Source organism: Coloeus monedula (genome assembly GCF_965178545.1).
Source record: "Coloeus monedula genome assembly, chromosome: 3".
NCBI classification, from domain to species: Eukaryota; Metazoa; Chordata; class Aves; order Passeriformes; family Corvidae; genus Coloeus; species Coloeus monedula.
Genome location: NC_138783.1, coordinates 87387391 through 87405411, shown reverse-complemented (window position 1 = coordinate 87405411; position 18021 = coordinate 87387391). Strand labels below are relative to the sequence as shown.

At 40.8% G+C, this 18021-nt stretch overlaps 1 protein-coding gene across 2 annotated transcripts in view; it reads right to left on the bottom strand.

The window, feature by feature from the left end:
* Nucleotides 1–396: 396 nt before the first annotated feature.
* GABRB3 (gamma-aminobutyric acid type A receptor subunit beta3) overlaps nt 397–18021 on the bottom strand; it is a gene marked incomplete at both ends in the record, with an annotated part of 196129 nt that continues 178504 nt past the window's right edge. For both annotated transcript variants that reach the window (XM_082278672.1, XM_082278671.1), the window contains 2 exons: nt 397–747; nt 12790–13034. In XM_082278672.1, the coding sequence (XP_082134798.1) occupies nt 397–747; nt 12790–13034 (596 nt within the window). The remainder of the gene's footprint in view (nt 748–12789; nt 13035–18021) is intronic.

Here is an 18021-nt window from a genome sequence, read left to right as displayed (position 1 = left end):
TTACAGCTGTTTGAAAATTTCTATGACAATCAAAGTTTTGTAGTGATAATACACAACACTTACTTTCTCAAGGCTTGCTGCTTTGATGACACCTGCTTTTCAATTTAAAAGGTTCCTCTGAAGTGAATTCTATGTTAAAGTGTCCATAACCTCAGAATGAATGTGTTCATGTGTGTGTGCATACATATACTTTTGCTTTGCAGTATGTGCTTTAAAGTACACACAATTCTTTGCTACATGTATTCACACATACATGAGTATGGTCTACATAGTAAAAGTTCATATATATATTTTTTTATATATAAATATATATATAAATATATATATATATAAACTCTGCAGGCAAGTAGTACTTCACTTGTTATAATTGAAGTCCTTTAAAAAAACCTCAGTCACTCAGTTAACATAGTATAGCCAGTAAATTAAGTTGAAAAGAGAAAATGTGAATGGAAACACCATTCTTGACCATCTGTCGATGGCATTCACATCCGTTAGATTGGGGATTTTTATTTTCAGCTGTGAAGACCTTCTTCGTAAATGGCCCCTCTTGCTATGGGGGCCTGTTCTTTCTGACGAACGCCTTCCGAGGCTTTCACGATGTGAGCTTTGTTTTCTGTACTGGATTCCTGAGTTGTCAAACGATATAGTTGAATTTCGGGCTTCCGTAACGCTGGTGGTGACCTCGTTGCTTGCCATCTCGTTGTGAATTTCAAGTGATGTTAGCAGGATGTTTCCATGGGTGTCCACCTAGGGGGCAAAAATAGAAACATAAATTCTTTCAAAAGACTTGACATCAATGAGCAGAATGTGGGTGTATGTAAATCTCCAAACCCATACATATCTGAAAAAAATAATCTATTAATTTTAAGCATGTGATAATCTTAGAAATGGCACTATTCAGCTGCCTAAAATTAGGCATGTACTTAAATACTTTCACAAACAGTGTTATCACCATACTACCAAACATCCAGTACAAAACTGTACTCAGCAAACTCTACCATTTTCTTCTCCCTCTAAACCAGCCACATTTTAAAGGGTGGTGTAGTTCAGTGAAACCTCTGCATTGCTGGCAATAGAGGGAGAGAGGGTAAGGGATGGGTCCTCTCTCTGCTACAGCAGAAAATTAAATTAAACTGGATTAGCTTTTTTATTTCCTATCTGAGATCTAAAACCAGGTAAAAAAAGTGCCTCTGAAGTCTGCTAAAATCACAAGAGCAGTTCTGGAGTGCTGAACTCTGCATTTTATAATCCCAGAGCTTATTTACAACTTATCTCCTAAAGCTTTCCTTCCAAAGTCATTTGCACAGTTTTCCAATCATGGCAATACTTAACTGCAGGGATTTTCTGTCTGAGTGATGGATCTTGAAAACCAAGGAACTTAAGGCATAGACAAAAAGCTGCTGAACTGAGGAAATAGGTGGCACTCTTCCCTTCCACCTCCCTATTCCAGAGGCAGTGACCAGTGTTTAGCACAAACTATATTTATCATGCTAACAAAGTCAATACTTTTGTTGAGAGAAACTTGACAGTGATTTCTATGTAGATATTTTGGTTTAGGATTAATAATACTTTGCTAATTTAATAGCAACTGCAACTACAGCAAGGTCAAAGTTTGTGTTAACAGAAAAACTGTACTCAGTCAAGGACTGGGCATCACCCTGATAGACAAAATACAGGTCCCTGGTCAGCCATATAACAGAGACCTTCCATACAAAAATCATCAAAACCCCATATAAATTCACAAGTACAGAGCAATGCAATGCCATTTTCAGTAATAGAGAAAAAGGTCCTGATCATTTAGAGTCTTAAAATCTGGGCCAGACTCTCCAGTCCTGAGTGGCAAAAGAGGAGCAGCACAGAGTTGTGTATGAGTCCTTCAGTTCAGAAACACTTAAAGAGTTCCCATGAGTGGCACTGATGAGAAGTTCCAAGCAGTGCTGTCTGAGTCAGTATTTGCTAGTTTTGTTGGTGGGGCAGCACATCCCCCATGCCCCAGGCCCTACATGCTGGAGGATATGCAGTCAATACAGGTAATGCAGGGATCAACTCCCAATTTTCTTCCAGTTTTGAGGCAAGAAAAAAGATGGCTGAAAATAAAATAAATGTTCTATGCTGGGTATTTTCATACAGTTAACACACGTGTGACTCTGTTCAAGAGAATTTAGTTCTCTATGTCAGAAATAGTGAATCATGGAATACAGGATAATTTCCAGTTTTATACATGCAATTTATTCATCCATAATTCATCACGCAATTAATACATTTTTCTAACCTGCCACATGATCTAGCTGTGTGAACTGTGTAGCAGTTGAATATCTCATTCTAGAAGCATCAGTTTAAAAGTGGCTGTAAAAACAGACTATTGTCACAGCCTTCTGAAGTTTGCACAGTCATCTGATACCATGCCCTTTGTAAGCTCTGTGTGATGGATTAAAAGTATGCGCAGCTATGTGCCTGTCCATATGCATTTAACTTTTTTCATTTGTATTAAAATGTTGTGAAATGGATATTTCTTTCATCAATTATTGATGCTTCAGCTTCTCTCTTCTCAGGGAAGACCATTATGATAGTATATCAGTAACGCTCTGCCAAGCTGCTTGCAAATACAAAAAAAGAATATAAAATACTATGAATGATATACAGGCAAGTAGGAAAAAAATCCTAAGGTATCTAACAAATCCTGCTGCTGTAGGCAATGGCACAATATGCTGATGAGTGCCTATAAATAAAAATAAACAACATGAACAAAAATAATGGCATGGAGAAGCCTCAGTGGTGATTAAGAATTTATTTTCTCTGTGGCAGAAACCCTTTGGGTACAAAAGTAAGATCTTGAGCTTTGTAGAAAGGAGTTTGTGCTGTTGAGCAGTCTCTGTAACGCAAGTGTAAAATACAGTCATGGATATCATCACTACTTATGGTGGTCTCTGAAAAGAACTGATTCAGTTTCTTCTATTCTTTTTTTTTTTCCTCACTAAGAGTACAAATTATGTTCAGGATATTTTTTTATGTAATATTAAAGTATCTCAACAACCAGGTTTTTCCTTACGAAGCTTAAACCTAAAATCTCTCATCCAGACCTCCATGGCATCAAATGTCATCTCCTTTCCCATCTCCTCCTAGGCTTTGAGAAACATCCTTCAGCTTATTAAAAATGTCACAGCAGTGACCATTTTGGTGGGCTTCACCCTGAGAGCCCTGCCATCCCAACTCCTTTTCCTTCCACTACCACAGATGCCAACCACTCTTTCTCTCAGGACTTCCTGATCTCTCCTGATTCTGTCTGCCACCTACATATACACAGACATCAGCCCATTCTGAGTACTTTTTCCTTCTGTACTGAGCCTGGACTTTGTGAGCTGTCAGTTGAAAGCTTGTATGATGGAGGGTACACCTACTCATTCAGCCTTCTCCTGATCAAGGAGTTAATTTTACTCCTATTATTTCCTTGCATAGCATAGCCTTCTTCACCTTTTCTGCCAACTTCCCGTGCCACCTTAACATGGCTTCTGCCTTTGATGTGTTAACTTTTCACTGTTTATCACTGCATCTGAAAATCAAACCAGAAAGGTGGTCAAGAAAGTTGCAACTTCTGTGTAAATTCTTTTTCTGAAGATACCATTATGTCCTATGAAGCTGCATGACAGTGTGCATTTTTCTCAAAATGTCAAATGAAACGTATTTGGAAAGACACTTTTGAAATGCATCTCTTTGTAATGGAGCAACAGGCTTGCATGACAAATATGAGAAGGAGCAGATGAAGAGAAGAAGGGGTCTGCAGAAGCTAAATAAGCCTCTGGTCCACAGATACTCTTGAGATTTATTCTCTCAAATTGATTCCTTCAGAGGTTTTGAATAAACCACCTAAGCCCTCGACAACATTAGAGCACTATATGCTAATACTTTGTGACAATCTTAAGGTGGTGTCTTAAAGTATGAATACTTAATGCATGCAGCATGTTAAAAAGTACTTGCACATAAACATGACTTTGGAACCATTTCAGCAATGATTTAAATTACTTTGACAAGGTTACACACGCTCTCTCAACGAATAAAGAAGCAAACCAATAATGGCAGGGTATCCTGTGCAAGTCACCTCATGTTTGCCTGAATATACAGGGAAGGCAAAATCCTCCATGAATGAACATGAGTGTTGCTCAGTGGCTCCAGGGAAAATGTTACCCCAGGTAACATTTAAAAATATAGATTTAAAAAAGTAGCTGACTGGATTACAGACAGTCATGGCTACATATGACAAACAAGGCCAAAGTCTTTGATGCAACTTTAGTTTTAAGCCTTAAGACCCTTAGAATAGAATTCTATCACCTGGCTCAAAAATGCCATTCTGTGCACTGGAAATTCTCCCCAAAATGCTAATACCAGGCTTTACACTCAAATGCTGTTATAAATCAGAGATGACACCGTGGATTTGGCCAATTTCCCCTCACTTCTTACCATCCTTCTTTAACGAAAATATTTCTCTTTTTTTACTTCTCTGCCAACCCTGCGCTTCCATTTTCTTTGCGGCCTTCTATCTGCCTACTGTGGCTCCACCTGAAGCCATTCCTTCCCATTTCTTCACTGTGGTCTTCATGGTTGGTTCTCGTATCTCCTTCCCAACACAAGCAAGGGTTGATTGTTTCTTTGGAGTGTTTCCCAGTGAACTCATCAAAACAGATAAAAACAGCTGAGTACCAAATCATGAATTCCCTGCTGAATCAGCATGGATACCAATATGCAAAACTAGTGCTCTTATTTCAGAATCAATTTTTATTAAACTCCATCCCTCCCACCTCTGAGTAACTACAGCTCCTGCACCAAGGTGAAGTGACTGAGGCTCACATAAGTCCATTTTGAGAAGCAGATTCACTTTTGAAGGTTCACCTTCAAAATGAAGAACGATACATATTACATGTCATTTCTGAATGATACATATTACAGTACGAGTGAAAAGTTTAAATACTCCAGCAGCCTAATGTCATTACACAAAAATGACTGTCACTCACCTAACTGAAGCCAGAAGCAGGAGAACTACGATAACGTTCACAAAGAACCTGCTCCTTGCTCTCGGAGGAACACCATGTCACCAGTGGACTCAACTTGTACTGTATGTTCTAGGTCCAAAACTTCAGTGCCCTATTGTATCTGGGAAGTGCTGAGTCTGCTTCTTAATTCTACCCAGAATCCAGGCTCGTTTAGATGCTAGCTATTCTATTTTTAAGAAACAAGATATAGCAACTGCTACTGAATATTTTTCCCCAATATTTTTTTGAAAACTTCAACTTTAATACCAGTTTGAAAGCACTTTACTAGGGCCAGGAAACTATGATAAGGCTTGATTTATTATTAGGTAGAGTTGGAATTATTTCAAGCTCATTCAGTTCCCTGCTTAATATTCCATAAATTTTAAGGAGTGAGTCTTACACTCTACTACACAAAAAGAAAAAGAGGAAGCATTTTGTTCAAAAAGAGGAAGCATTTTGCTCAAACCCCATAGGTATGTTTAGTTGTTCATCAAGCCCAAATTTTTAAATACCGTGTAAACACTTCCCATCATGTGAAGCAATATAAATGCAAATAGGGGGTTTAAATAACATAATGAAAAGCTCTGTCTCTGTAGTTAGTCTTGCATTATTTTGCATCAAAATTAGTATTCAGGTACATACAGAGTCAAAAAATATTCTGAGTTGGAAGGGACCCACAAGGATTGTCTTGTCTGACTCCCGCCCTGCACAGCACCGTCCCCAAGTGCCACACCATGTGCCCAAGAGCATTGTCCAAACCCTTCTTGAGCCCAGTCAGGCTTGGGGCTGTGACCACTTTGCTGGGGAGCCTGTCCCTGCTCAACCACCCACTGGGTGAAGAACCTTTTTCTAATATCCACCCTAAGCCCTCCCTGACACAGCTGCAGGCCATTCCCTTGGGTCCTGTCACTGGTCACCAGAGAGATCAGTGTCTGCCTCTTTCACCTTCTTCACTTACGCATAAATGGCTTTCCAACATGTAGAACAATATGCAATCAGGCCTTACGTTTTATCTGGGCTTGAAGCTAAATTCATTGACCCCATTATGCTTTGAATATTTAAAAAAATATTTAAAAATGCAAGACAAAAATTATAGTATTGAGTGTTCTCCCTGAGTCTAAAAGTTGATACTTCTCTCACTGCCATCTAAATATGTTTATATTAATTAATAAGCACAAAAAAAAAAAAAAAAAAGAGATAATTATGTTATATCAGCTTAGTAGATGAGCCCAGGATACCCAGCAGAACTGGGAAGATGGAAAGTCCTTGAAAAACCAGGAAAGTATGAAGAAGCAAACTAATTAGGAATTTCCATATTATTATCACTGTCTATCAAGTAATAATGAAGTTTGACAATTAACCTTGATGTATATCAATGGGGGAAGAAAAGGAAACAAATGCATAGTGTCCCTTTGCCCTGTATTTCACATTGTCTGGATTATTACAGTCTCTGAGCTGTACTATGAATTGCACATAAAATCCTTCTTACTGTCTCAGGATTTGCATGATTCATACTTGTCCAAAGTGGCTGCAAAACAAAATTAGTACATGTATGAGTCTCTCAGTGCACAATGAATGTCCCCACCATGAGCTACAGGATGACAGTTCTTCCCACGAGAGCTGTGCTTATCACCCTTGACAGATATATTTCAAAATTTGGTACCTACTCATCACATTCATATTTCAAAAATATCCCACTGTTCAAAACAGCACTGAAAAAAGTACCTAGGAAACATGAAGATGCACAGGAGAATACTGCCAGTTTTGCTATTCTCGTACTTCCCAATTTAAACTGAGTGATAATTTTGCCACGGAAGCCAAGATATTAATTTTCAGAATAAAATCCCACTTATGAGAAGGGTTGCTGCAATTAACAAAACTGCTAAGTAGATCTAAGTGGCCTGAGCCTCTATTCTCAGCAATGCCTGGTGGGTAACTGCTGCCTTGGCCAAGAGCGGGGGTTTGAGCCAGGAATCTCCAGAGCTAAAAATACATGCAGACACTGCCTGATGAGAAGGGCCCTTTTATAAAGGGTTATGCATTATTCTTGTCAGAGAAAGCTCTTCCCACATGTCTGACAGCCATTAGGGGTTTGACGCTTTAATGAGATTGTGTGATAGTTACCCTCCTGATTGATACTCTAGGACTGAACTTTTGGTCTCACCGAACTGAAAACATAAATTGCCAGTCTGAACCAAAAAGCAATGTTTTTAGCAGGGGAATTTAACATATCACATAACCTCTGTGGATTGGCCCAGAAGGAGCAATGTTCAAAACACATGCTAACCATCTGATTATACAAGTAGCTTCTAGCACAAGAGTGAACAAGAAGTGAGAACAGGATTGCCTTAAAGCTCTCTCATGCTGATTTAGCTGTAAATTAGGCTGTATCTGAGCCTTATTAAAAAGAAACAATTTATGTAGCAAACCTGAAAGCTGAGAGCTACAAATGAAGCCTGGATTTGCCAACACAAACAGGAGAAATGGATTTGATTCATAACAACAGGGATCAATTTTCAAAGGAAACATTTTTAGAGACCACCTATTCTTTTCTGAGTTTGTCCACAATCAGAGAACTTTAATTTAGGTATCAATACCATATACGAAGCCATATTTTATGAAAAATCAAAATTAATTTCTTCCTTTATCCTAGAGCTTGCCCTCAGATATGAAGCAGAGTGTCAAGGTTTTCAAAAGAGTTTTCAATCCCAAATGGGAATGTGCATGAAGATCAGTTATACACACAAAAAAGCAGCATCCTATTTGGTCTCAGTAACTACGGTTTACTGTGATAGGCTGGAACAGTTCAGTGAGGAATACTATTTACAGTGCATTTTCTGAATTAATATGTGATGCAAAAGCAGTCAAAAGAAGAGACGGCTAAGTGTGAAATTTTCTTTGTAGTCAGCTGCTGATCCACAGATGAGTCACTCATAAAGGCTCACTCAGGTTTCATCTCATCACCAGCTCTGAATCTTCTGAAACCTTTTCCAGAGATTCAATTTAGTCAGACATGCTTTAGCCATCATGCCACCTTCAGCAGGGCTACACAGGAGAATACAGTGCAGAGTTTTTCTCTCCCCACTGCTTTTCTTTGTCACCTCTGCAACGTGAGGACACTGGCTGGGCCAATTCCATGCTGCAAGAGCTCTTCTTTCCCTTACACCTGAAGCTATTTGGCTCATTGGTTTCAACACACGGACAGAGCTGGACAGCAAGCCCTACTGGTATGGTACCAGGATTAACTCAGAGACAAGTACCTAAAAGCCTGGCACTGGAGAGACATATCCATAGCAGCAGCACCAAAAGGGGGGTGGCTGTGCCAGTTTTGGCTTTTCAAACCCATAACTTCTGATGCAGAACAATGCAAATGCATTCATTATGAAGAAGAGTTACTGAGCATGAAGAGTAACTGCTTTGCAAAGCAATTATCAAATAAAACACAAACATACCCACATCTGTGGATTTTGTGGTCTAGAACTTTTTTTTATTAAAACTCCCCTGCTCTACAGTCCAATAAGACTAAGAAAGCATGAAAAGCCCTTTTGTTACTATAAGAGGAGTGTTTATAACCAAGCCTGATAGCTTGCACTCCAGACTTCAGTTCTCTGATGTGTAAAAAATAGACTACTATAGTAGTATCCATTATGTTTCTACCGGTTTCCATGGGCTAAAACACTTCTGAGTGAAAATAACATGCCATTTTCCCACTGCCTTCTCTTGTTCCCTTTGCCTGAGAGAAAGACACTGTCTCAGCAGCACTGCCAGTCTTGGGAACCATAAAAGCAAGGCCTGAACTCAGGGTCTGAGTACCAGGCAGTGTGTTGAGCTGCCCCTTGTCTGCTAGTGCTGCCTCCCAACACAAGTGATTTCCACAGCACCACAGCCCCTCCTGACTCTGGCTGGACCTGATACGGCACCAAGTTGTTCAGTCACTACACCCACATGTTACAGTATCTGATGTTGGCAATAAATTCAATAATGTTTACTTTTTTATTTGGTTCAGTTTGGTTTATGTCTCGTTTTGTTTTGTTTTTCTAGCACCCTGAGCTAGTATTTTTAATCAGTGACATGGAGCTTATGCACATGGTTCATAAACAAGCAAATTCAATTACTAAAACAAAACAACAACAGAGCAACCCAAAATAGTAGTCAGAAATAAACTAATAATAATTCCTTCTTCCAGTTTTATATGTGAACATTTTTCAATCTCCTTTCCAGCACAGCATACATTTGACAGTCATTGAATAGTGGTGATAAGTGCAAAGTGAGCTGCCTGCTTTTGCCATTCTTCCTTTCTTTAAAAATGTCACTCACCCCCAAATCACATGAGATTGGAAGTATTTCCCAGGATTAGAAACCTCCCCTTTCTGAATGGAATTACACTCCATGGAAGACTGAAGCCTCAGCAAAACCACAAAACCAATAATTTCATTGAACTGGCACAAAGTAGTCTCCACGTATGTCTCTAAGCCTCCTTTACTGTGCAGTATTGGTGTACGCTGTGTGAGCCTCTCCCAAAACATCCAGAACCTGAGTCCCAACTCTAAAGCAAGAAGCAAGCAACTGTTATTTCCATCAGATTCAATGATTTTCAAGAGCCACCAAAGGAGAGATTGGAAGTTAATTACTCTTTACTATCCCTGAAGAGGTCAGAACCAAGGTTGCAGAGCTTTTCGGTACTGTCTTCCATAGAAAGTATAATAAAAACTCTAGCATGACCCCAGTCCTGCTGCATCCATGGATATCTGCAGAGCATGGTAAATAGTGGACATGACCCAGAACATAGAAACTGTTTTCATTTTCCTGCTTCAAGGCTGTGGTGTCTCAAAGCCATAGTAAACTTTGCCCAAAGTACATCTGTTAGATGTATTTTCCCCGAGATGTGAATCTTGAAATCCGTGGGACCTCTTGCCTGTTCTGATCAATTCCCTATGCTTCGCGTTTGCCAGTGTTTATCAAATGAGAAATTAAATCCTACATCCACTGAATCTTCCATCTTTGTTTTGTTTCAAAGAAAGATTTCCAATTAGCTCTACCTAATGTTTCTGTCTGTTTCTGTTGCATGCTGGCACTGCTTCTCTGAAGGCACTGAATCCATGCTACAAAGATCTGCTGAATTCTCCAGCTGAGGCCTGGGGACAAAATGTTTTCTGCACAGAAAGGGACCATACCATATTATTTATCCTGTGTCATTTGAACAGCTAATATTCACAGTCAATATGAATATATATGGTTCTACAAAGCATACAGAGTTCCCTTTCACACCTGGGACTCCAAGGGACAAAGTAACACACTCTTTAAACTCTGGTATGCTGAATTTGTATCCTTATTTGAGAGAATCATAGAATCTCTTAGGTTAAGAGGTCCCCTAAGGTCATTGAGTCCCACTGTTAACCCAGCACCATGTTCACCACTCAAGCATGTCCCCACATGCTGCATCCACATGACTTTTGAACACTTCCAGTGATGGTGATTCCACCACTTCCCTGGGCAGCCTGTTCCAATGCCTGACTTCCTTTTCTGTGAAAAAATGTTTCCTAATATAGAATCCAATCCTCCCCTAGTGCAACTTGAGGCCACTTCCTCTCATTCTGTCTCTTGCTACATGGGAGAAGAGACCACCCCCCCACCACACTACAATCATGTCTCTAACTGCCACATCTGCATGTCTTTTAAGTATCTCCAGGGACAGGGATTCAACCACTTCCCTGGGCATCCTGTTCCGATGTTTGACAACCCTTCCTGTGAAGAAATTTTTCATTCATGCATGGTTGATATTAAACCAGCAGAAGAATCAGAACCATTCATGATATGCTTCAGAAACAAAAGAGAACATTTTATGTCAAAAGCCAGAAAAAAAGATTGCTATATGGTATGAGCAGATCCAGGATAGAGAAATGGCATGAACTGGGTATGAAAATACACATTTTCATTAGTTAAGGTACTAATGATTATTTTGACAATGTGGGCAAATTGATCTCAAGATAGAAGAACTGTCAGACATGGGGTAGTATTGGACCCATTAACAAGTCTTGTACTGAGTTATGTAAATCATTTAAATGGATGAGATTCACCAGATGGCTTCCAGCAGGAGAACTAAACCTTAGTGCGTACATCTGCATTACCTCTTGCAGTTAAAATCTTCTCCATGGCTTTCAATTCAGATACTCTTTTATTTCCCCATCTGTATTTTTATATTATTATGACTATTTATTTTTCCAGTAAAGAGAATTCTTTTGTCCTGATATCTTAGTTCTAAGTAGTGCTGCCAACTGTGATGAGAATCTGGTTTCATAATATACTGGGCAAAAATGTGTTTATTGGTTCAGAATTGTTTCACATATATGAGTGGTGATAATTAGGTATAGTTCTGCATTACATTTGCTATAGCAGACAGAATCATTAGGATAAACAAATATAGCTTGAAATTACTTTTATGATACTGGTTTTGATGAACAGGTAGTAGTTTTGTCACTGTGAACTCTTCTAATTTATAGCTGATAGAAAAAAAGCAGTCTTACTCAACAAAACTGAATGAAAAACCCTCACTGGGAGCATTTTAGTAAAAAGAAGAAAGATGTTATATTCAAACTGACAGTTAATGTCAGATACTGCTGAATACCTTGAATTTTTCTTCCAAAGATTAAAAAAGGAGGTATTCACTGGATAAAGTAGTACTTCAGGCAAGGAAATAGCTGGAGCATAACCAGCACAGACCTTGACAATACCATGCTTCAGAAATCAATCTGAAAGTTTCTCTAGGACTTATGGTTTTCTGCTGGTCTTAAACAGCAGCAGATGACAATGTCACACACAGCATACTATGCTGGCCAGTTAATTAACATGGAAGAACAAATCCTTTATCTGTTCTCTCTGGTAAATGCATCTGCTCTAAGTGTAGTGAGGAAAAGTGTGCTCACATTCTGGATTTGCTTATATAGGCAGTGTACAAAGGCACTTAAAATCACAGTTAGATTGTATTTGATAGGCAAATAAATGCCTTTGTAGATCTGAGCCTTTGTCTTAAAGCTAGCTGCCCTCCCACTGTCTTCCTCTTACCCTTGTCATACAGATGATACTCACTTCCATGTCTGTATGCCTACATATATTCTGTGGAAGGTATCTTTTCAGCTTTATACTGGCTAGCGCTTGTATTTCAATGCCTTAGAAAGCCTCGAGCAGCCTTGAGAGGTAGCACGGACGATCTAACACTTTAGTAGCTCTAAAATCGGTACCTGAATCAGCTGCAGAGCAAATACCATCAGCAGAAGCAAAGAGGGAGAAATATAGCTCCCTGCCCGCTCAATTCCCTACAGTTAGAAGCTTTCAAACGAGACAGACAACCAGAGATGTTCACAGGAAAGTTGCTGAGCTGAGAGAGAGCAGAGCCTCCCCTCGACCATCTTTTATTCGGAGAAGGGGAAAGGGGCGGACTGGGGGCGGACCCGGGGTGAGCGGCCAATCAGACACTGCTGAAGAGTCTGAGTTACATTTGGCTTTGCCCGTGCTTAGAACAAAGGAGCTCGGAGCACATGGGCAGGAGCACATGTCTTTGGGAGGGGGAGGGGAAGCTTAGAACAGGCAGCAACAATATTCCTCTATGTCAGTTCCTGAAAATGAAAATGCCCGAGTTTGTCCACAAAAAGATGTGGTTGGGTGTCACCAGATGGTGATGTTTTTAGGCAAGCCTTTTTGGTATTTTTCATACTGATAGTCCTTGCAATGTAAAAATAGAGAGAATATATAGATTAAAGAAACCTACCCGATTGCCTTCAAACCTTGAGCGATCATTGTTTGCCTTTGCTGTTTTTTCTGCAAGTTTTTTCTGCCTTTGAGGGCCTTTTCCAAAGAAAATGTAGTTGACAAAGGCGTATTCTAGTAAGGCCAAGAAGACAAATACAAAGCAGCCCATGAGATACATGTCAATGGCTTTAACATATGGAATTTTAGGCAAAGTCTCTCGCAGGTGAGTGTTGATTGTTGTCATAGTCAGCACAGTCGTAATTCCTACGCAAAGAAAAGAGATCACATATCTTACAACTCCAAACATTATATTTTATTTCCCTGATAAGGCAAATTATCAGTGGGAAGAAGCTTAAAAATTTGTAAAAGATGTCTTGCAGGTGACATCACTGCAAAAGAAAGCAAAATTAAAACTTGATGCATTATTATTCTGTTACAATTATTTCCTTCATAAGAGTGGGGGAACAGCTAACAAGGGAGTCTGGCACCACTGCCATGAGTTAATGTAGCTTAATGGAAGCCAGGGTAGCTGTACTGAACATCTCTTCCATGAAGACCAAACTGACGTGCAACAGGAACAGTGTTCATACAAAAGGTGAAAGACATCTCCCACAGTTTTAAATTTCTAAGAGTTAAGCAGTTGCTTGATGTTAGTCCTGTTGGGCCTCCCTTTAGTAGATGGGGAGAGACAGGCACCTTTCTAGAGCAGTTTATCCCATCTATTTTAGCTACCTATTTCAGGAAAGGACAATATATAAGTGGAATTTGAGATGACTAATTTGGAGCAGTAGGCTAGTTACATAGAAAGAAGTGAGGTGAGCAATGACAGACAGAGAGGTATGTGAATTTTTGGAAGGAAGAAGGAGGGAGAGCAGCATTTTTTTAGCAACAAACTGGACACTAATAAAATATCTACAAAATATCTACATCAACCTTATATCAAGTTATTTATGGACATAGCACCTGAAAATATATTACAGAGCACTATTTTGGGAATCTGGAAAAAAAAGCAAATTTATTGTCAGTCTGCCTGAATTCACAATAAACTGCAGGATCTGTATTTCTGCTGGAAATTTTATGGGAATTGCAAATCACAGGTTGCTGAAAACACTGATTTGTGGAACAAGTCTACATTTCAAGGCAAGTCATTCTATTAGGTCTCCTCCATTACTATTTTCTTTGATTCCATAATTATACCATCAGTTTATAAGTAATCACTAAAATACAGGCAGAATAAAGGACGAAATAAAAATGCTGCCATATAATAAAGCACATCCTCTTTTACCTGAAGAGACAGAAATAAAGACAACATAACTCCAAACCAAGCTGTCAGTGTAAGCAGTGTCACTCCAGGGAACTGAAGTAATACCCTAGGAGATTGTGTAACAGATATTTTGTATGTTTAGTAGGTTAGTGTCATGCAGTTTTCAATGCTATTCCTCTAAACTGTGAAGTGAGTGTGCATTGATGTCAGATGTCTGGTGATCTTGAAGATTAAGCACACTGAATAGAAAAGTGGCTATCACTAACCAAAGGGAAATACATTCCCTGGGAGAGCCTGAAACCCTGCGGCCAAATGTCCTTCTGAAGATCAATAATTTGTTTTAAAGCACAGCTGGAGGAGAAGAAGCTGACAGTCCCCTAAGACAAAAAATTAAGATAATCTTGTGATTATAGTCCTTCCCACAAGGGAGGACTCTAGAGATTATTTTTCTCCTCACTCAAAGGACTGAATTTAGGAACTTCTAGGGCTAACTAGCAAAAAGTCAAGAGAGCAGAATTGATAGATTTGCTTATTTCTCTTGAGATCAACCCTATATCCCCCTCTATCTGCAGTGTCCATAGCACATAGTCTCTGGAATGAGTTGGCCTTTGCTTTGTAGCTTGGGTTCACTCTGGAGGCAACTATTTGGTTCAGTGCAGCAAGGGATCAGGCACAGGGGCAAAATATGGAAGTGAATCAATAGAATCAGGCTCTTACAGAGAATACAGGCTTTTGCAGGCGTTGAGTAAAAGTTTGTCTCTGTGTCCCAAGAATTACACAGGGAATGCTTCCTTGAACAAATACCAGGCATTCACATATACCTTCTCTGTACTGTACTTTTCAGAGCCAATTATATATGTCCAAAGGTGCTATGTTGCCTTTAAACTTTTGTACCACTTCATGTTAGGGTACCACATAAGTTCACAGACGATACTTTACTGGGAGCAGCTGTTGCCTCCCCTGGAGGCAGGAAGGCCCTGCAGAGAAACCTTGAAAAATTAAGAGGACTGGGTGGGCAACCACCAACCATATGAAGTTCATTAAGGGGAAGTGCCAGATTCTGCACCTGGGATGGGGCAAAACTCCATGTACAGACAGACTGGGGAATAGAAGGCTGGAGAGCAGTGCTGAAGAAAGGGCTTGGGGTCCTGGTCAATGGCAAGTTGAATCTGAGTCAGCAGTGCCCTGGCAGCCAGGAGGCCAGCCATGTCCTGGGGTGCACCAGGCACAGCATCACCAGCCGGGCAAGGGAGGGGATTGTCCCGCTCTGCTCTGCACTGGGGCGGCCTCACCTTGAATATTGTGTGCGGCTTTGGCCACTGCAGTATAGAAAAGATACTGAACTATCAGAAGGTGTCCAATGGAGGGCAACGAGGATGGTGAAAGGCTGTGAGGAGAAGCTGTTATGACAAGCAACTTAAGTTACTTGGTCTGTTCAGCCTGGAGAAGAGGAGATTGAGAGAAGGCCTCATTGGAGTCTACAACTTCTTCATGAGGGGAAGAGAAAGGACAGGTAGCGATCTCTTCTCTGTGGTGACAGGACCCAAGGGAATGGCCTGAAGTTGTGTCAGGGGAGGTTTAGGTTGGATATTAGGCTGCTCACCCAAATGGTGGTTGGGCACTGGAACAGCCTCCCTAGGGCAGTGGTCACAGCACCAAGCCTAACAGAGTTCAAGCATTTGGACAATCCTCTCAGGCCCATTGTGTGACTCTTGGAGAGGGTCAGGAGTTGGACTTCTGTGGGTCCCTTGTGCAACCTTCCAACTCACCATTTTCTGTGATTCTGTGATACCAGCTTAAGGCTCATAGAAGGGCTGTACAAAGGAACATAGGATTAGACCCATGATACTGACCTTTATTATACAAACATCACAGACATCATCACCAGGGCACTAATTGTTTTCTGAGAAGAAACTATTAGAGGGAATTTTGTCCTCTCCAAAGGACTTTCTATCAGTTTTAAATAGAACATCTGGTCTCCTGAGCTTGCCTTGTACTCTCTGATTTTTGTTCTAATATTTGTCTTACAGTACTTGATGAACTTGTGCTACACAGAAATAGGCCACATGAGACAGTCTTGTTCCTTAAACAAGGAAAACTCTCATGAATCTATAATAGAAGGGCATGGAATGTCACTGGGTATGGTAACTTCTGTCTACCCATCTGTTGCTCTCTGCAGTCCTGGCCATTATGTATCTAGATGCTGACTGATGTGTTTGAAGTGCTCCCCTCACTTGGCCACCTGGGTGGATCTCTGGTATCCATTAGTTCATTTATGAACACATCAGAGATGTTTGAACTCTATGCCCCACTTCCTATTAAGCTACTACTTAGCTTTCAAGCTGCTAAACAAACACTGGCTGCTGAGTGGTAGAGACACATACTGTGTCATGCCCATACGCACCAGCTAATCCACAGTACCTGCAGAATTACTGCACAGTAACTGCAGTCAATCTACAACATCTCCAGCTACCCAAATTCAGAAGCTGGGACATAATGTTGCACAAAGTTGGCAACACTGCTGCTTTGGTATATGGGACCTTGGGAGGTACGGGGTAAGGAAAGAGGGAATCATAGGGACATGGGTTGGAGTCTGGGTTTGCTGTGGTACGTTACAGAAAAATAAGGGAACTAGGGAATATGTTCCTGTTTTAAGAAAATAAGAGAATACAGCACAGACTTAGTGACAAGTTTTGGGTAGGAAGGTATGTGTAATTGGGAAGCACAGGGTTGAAGACAGAATTTGGGACGAGATGAGAGGCAGAAGTTTTTGTAAGGATTTATAGATCCATTTCATCTTCCTTAGCCATAGCTATCCCTGAGTATGCTTCGGTAAAAGATGAAATATTTGCTGTGAGATATTGTCATAGAATCTGTCCTGGTTCTGGCCAGGACAGGGTTAATTTTGGCAGTAATGAGGAGCTGGCTTTGCTACGACCCAAAGGTTATTCTGTATCACCTCATGTCATTGCTGGAGGTTGCAGGAAGGGAGTCTTTTTCAGCGAGGAAGGCTTCTCTTCAGATTGGGGCAGTGTGGCCACTGTCGGGTCGCGAGTTCCACAATGAGCATTTTTGCTTGTGAATCACTCTTTTGTACAGTTTTGTTATTAGTATGTTGCTGATACTGCTCATTTTCTCGTCTCATTGTTGTTTCCAGCAAATTGTTCTTACCTCAACCTGGGATCTTTGCCTTTTGTGCCTCCAATTCTCTCCAGCCACCCGCAGGGGGAAGGGGGAGAGGGGGAAGCAAGCAGCAGTGTGGTTTTATTGGGAGCACTAAATTGGAGAATACCATTCCTAAACTCTGACAGAATCACAAAATGGTTTGGCTTGGAAGGGACCTTAAACACCGCGTAAGTTCGCTGCCATGCCCAGGAACACCTTCCACTAGATCAAGTTGCTCAAAGACACATTTAATCTGGCCTTCAACACTTCAAGGGATGGGGCATCCACAACTTCTGTGGGCAACCTGTTCCAGTGTTCCTGTTCCTCACCACCCTTACAATCAAGAATCTCTTCCTAATCCAAATCTACACTCTGTCATTTTGAAGCCATTCCTCCTTATCCTGTCACTTCATGTCCTTTCCAGCTCTTTTGTAGGCCCCCTTTGGTTACTGGAATGTGCCGCAAGGTTACCCCAGAGCCTTCTCTTCTTCAGGCTGAACAAACCCAAGTCTCTCGGCCTGCCTTGAAAAGGAGAGGTGCTCCAGCCCCCAACCATCATCGGGGCCCTTTTCTGGACTCACTCCAACAGGTCCATGACCTTCTTATGTTGGGGACCCCAAACCTGGATCCAGTATTCCAGCTGGGGTGTCATGAGAGCAGAGTTGAGGAGAACAATCACCTCCCTCACCCTGCTGGCCACACTGATTTTGGTGCAGCCCGGAACACAGTTGTCATTCTGGACTGCAAGCACACATTGCTGGGTCATGTTGAGCTCCTTGTCAACCAACACCCCAAGTCCTTCTCCTCAGGGCTGTTTCTCAA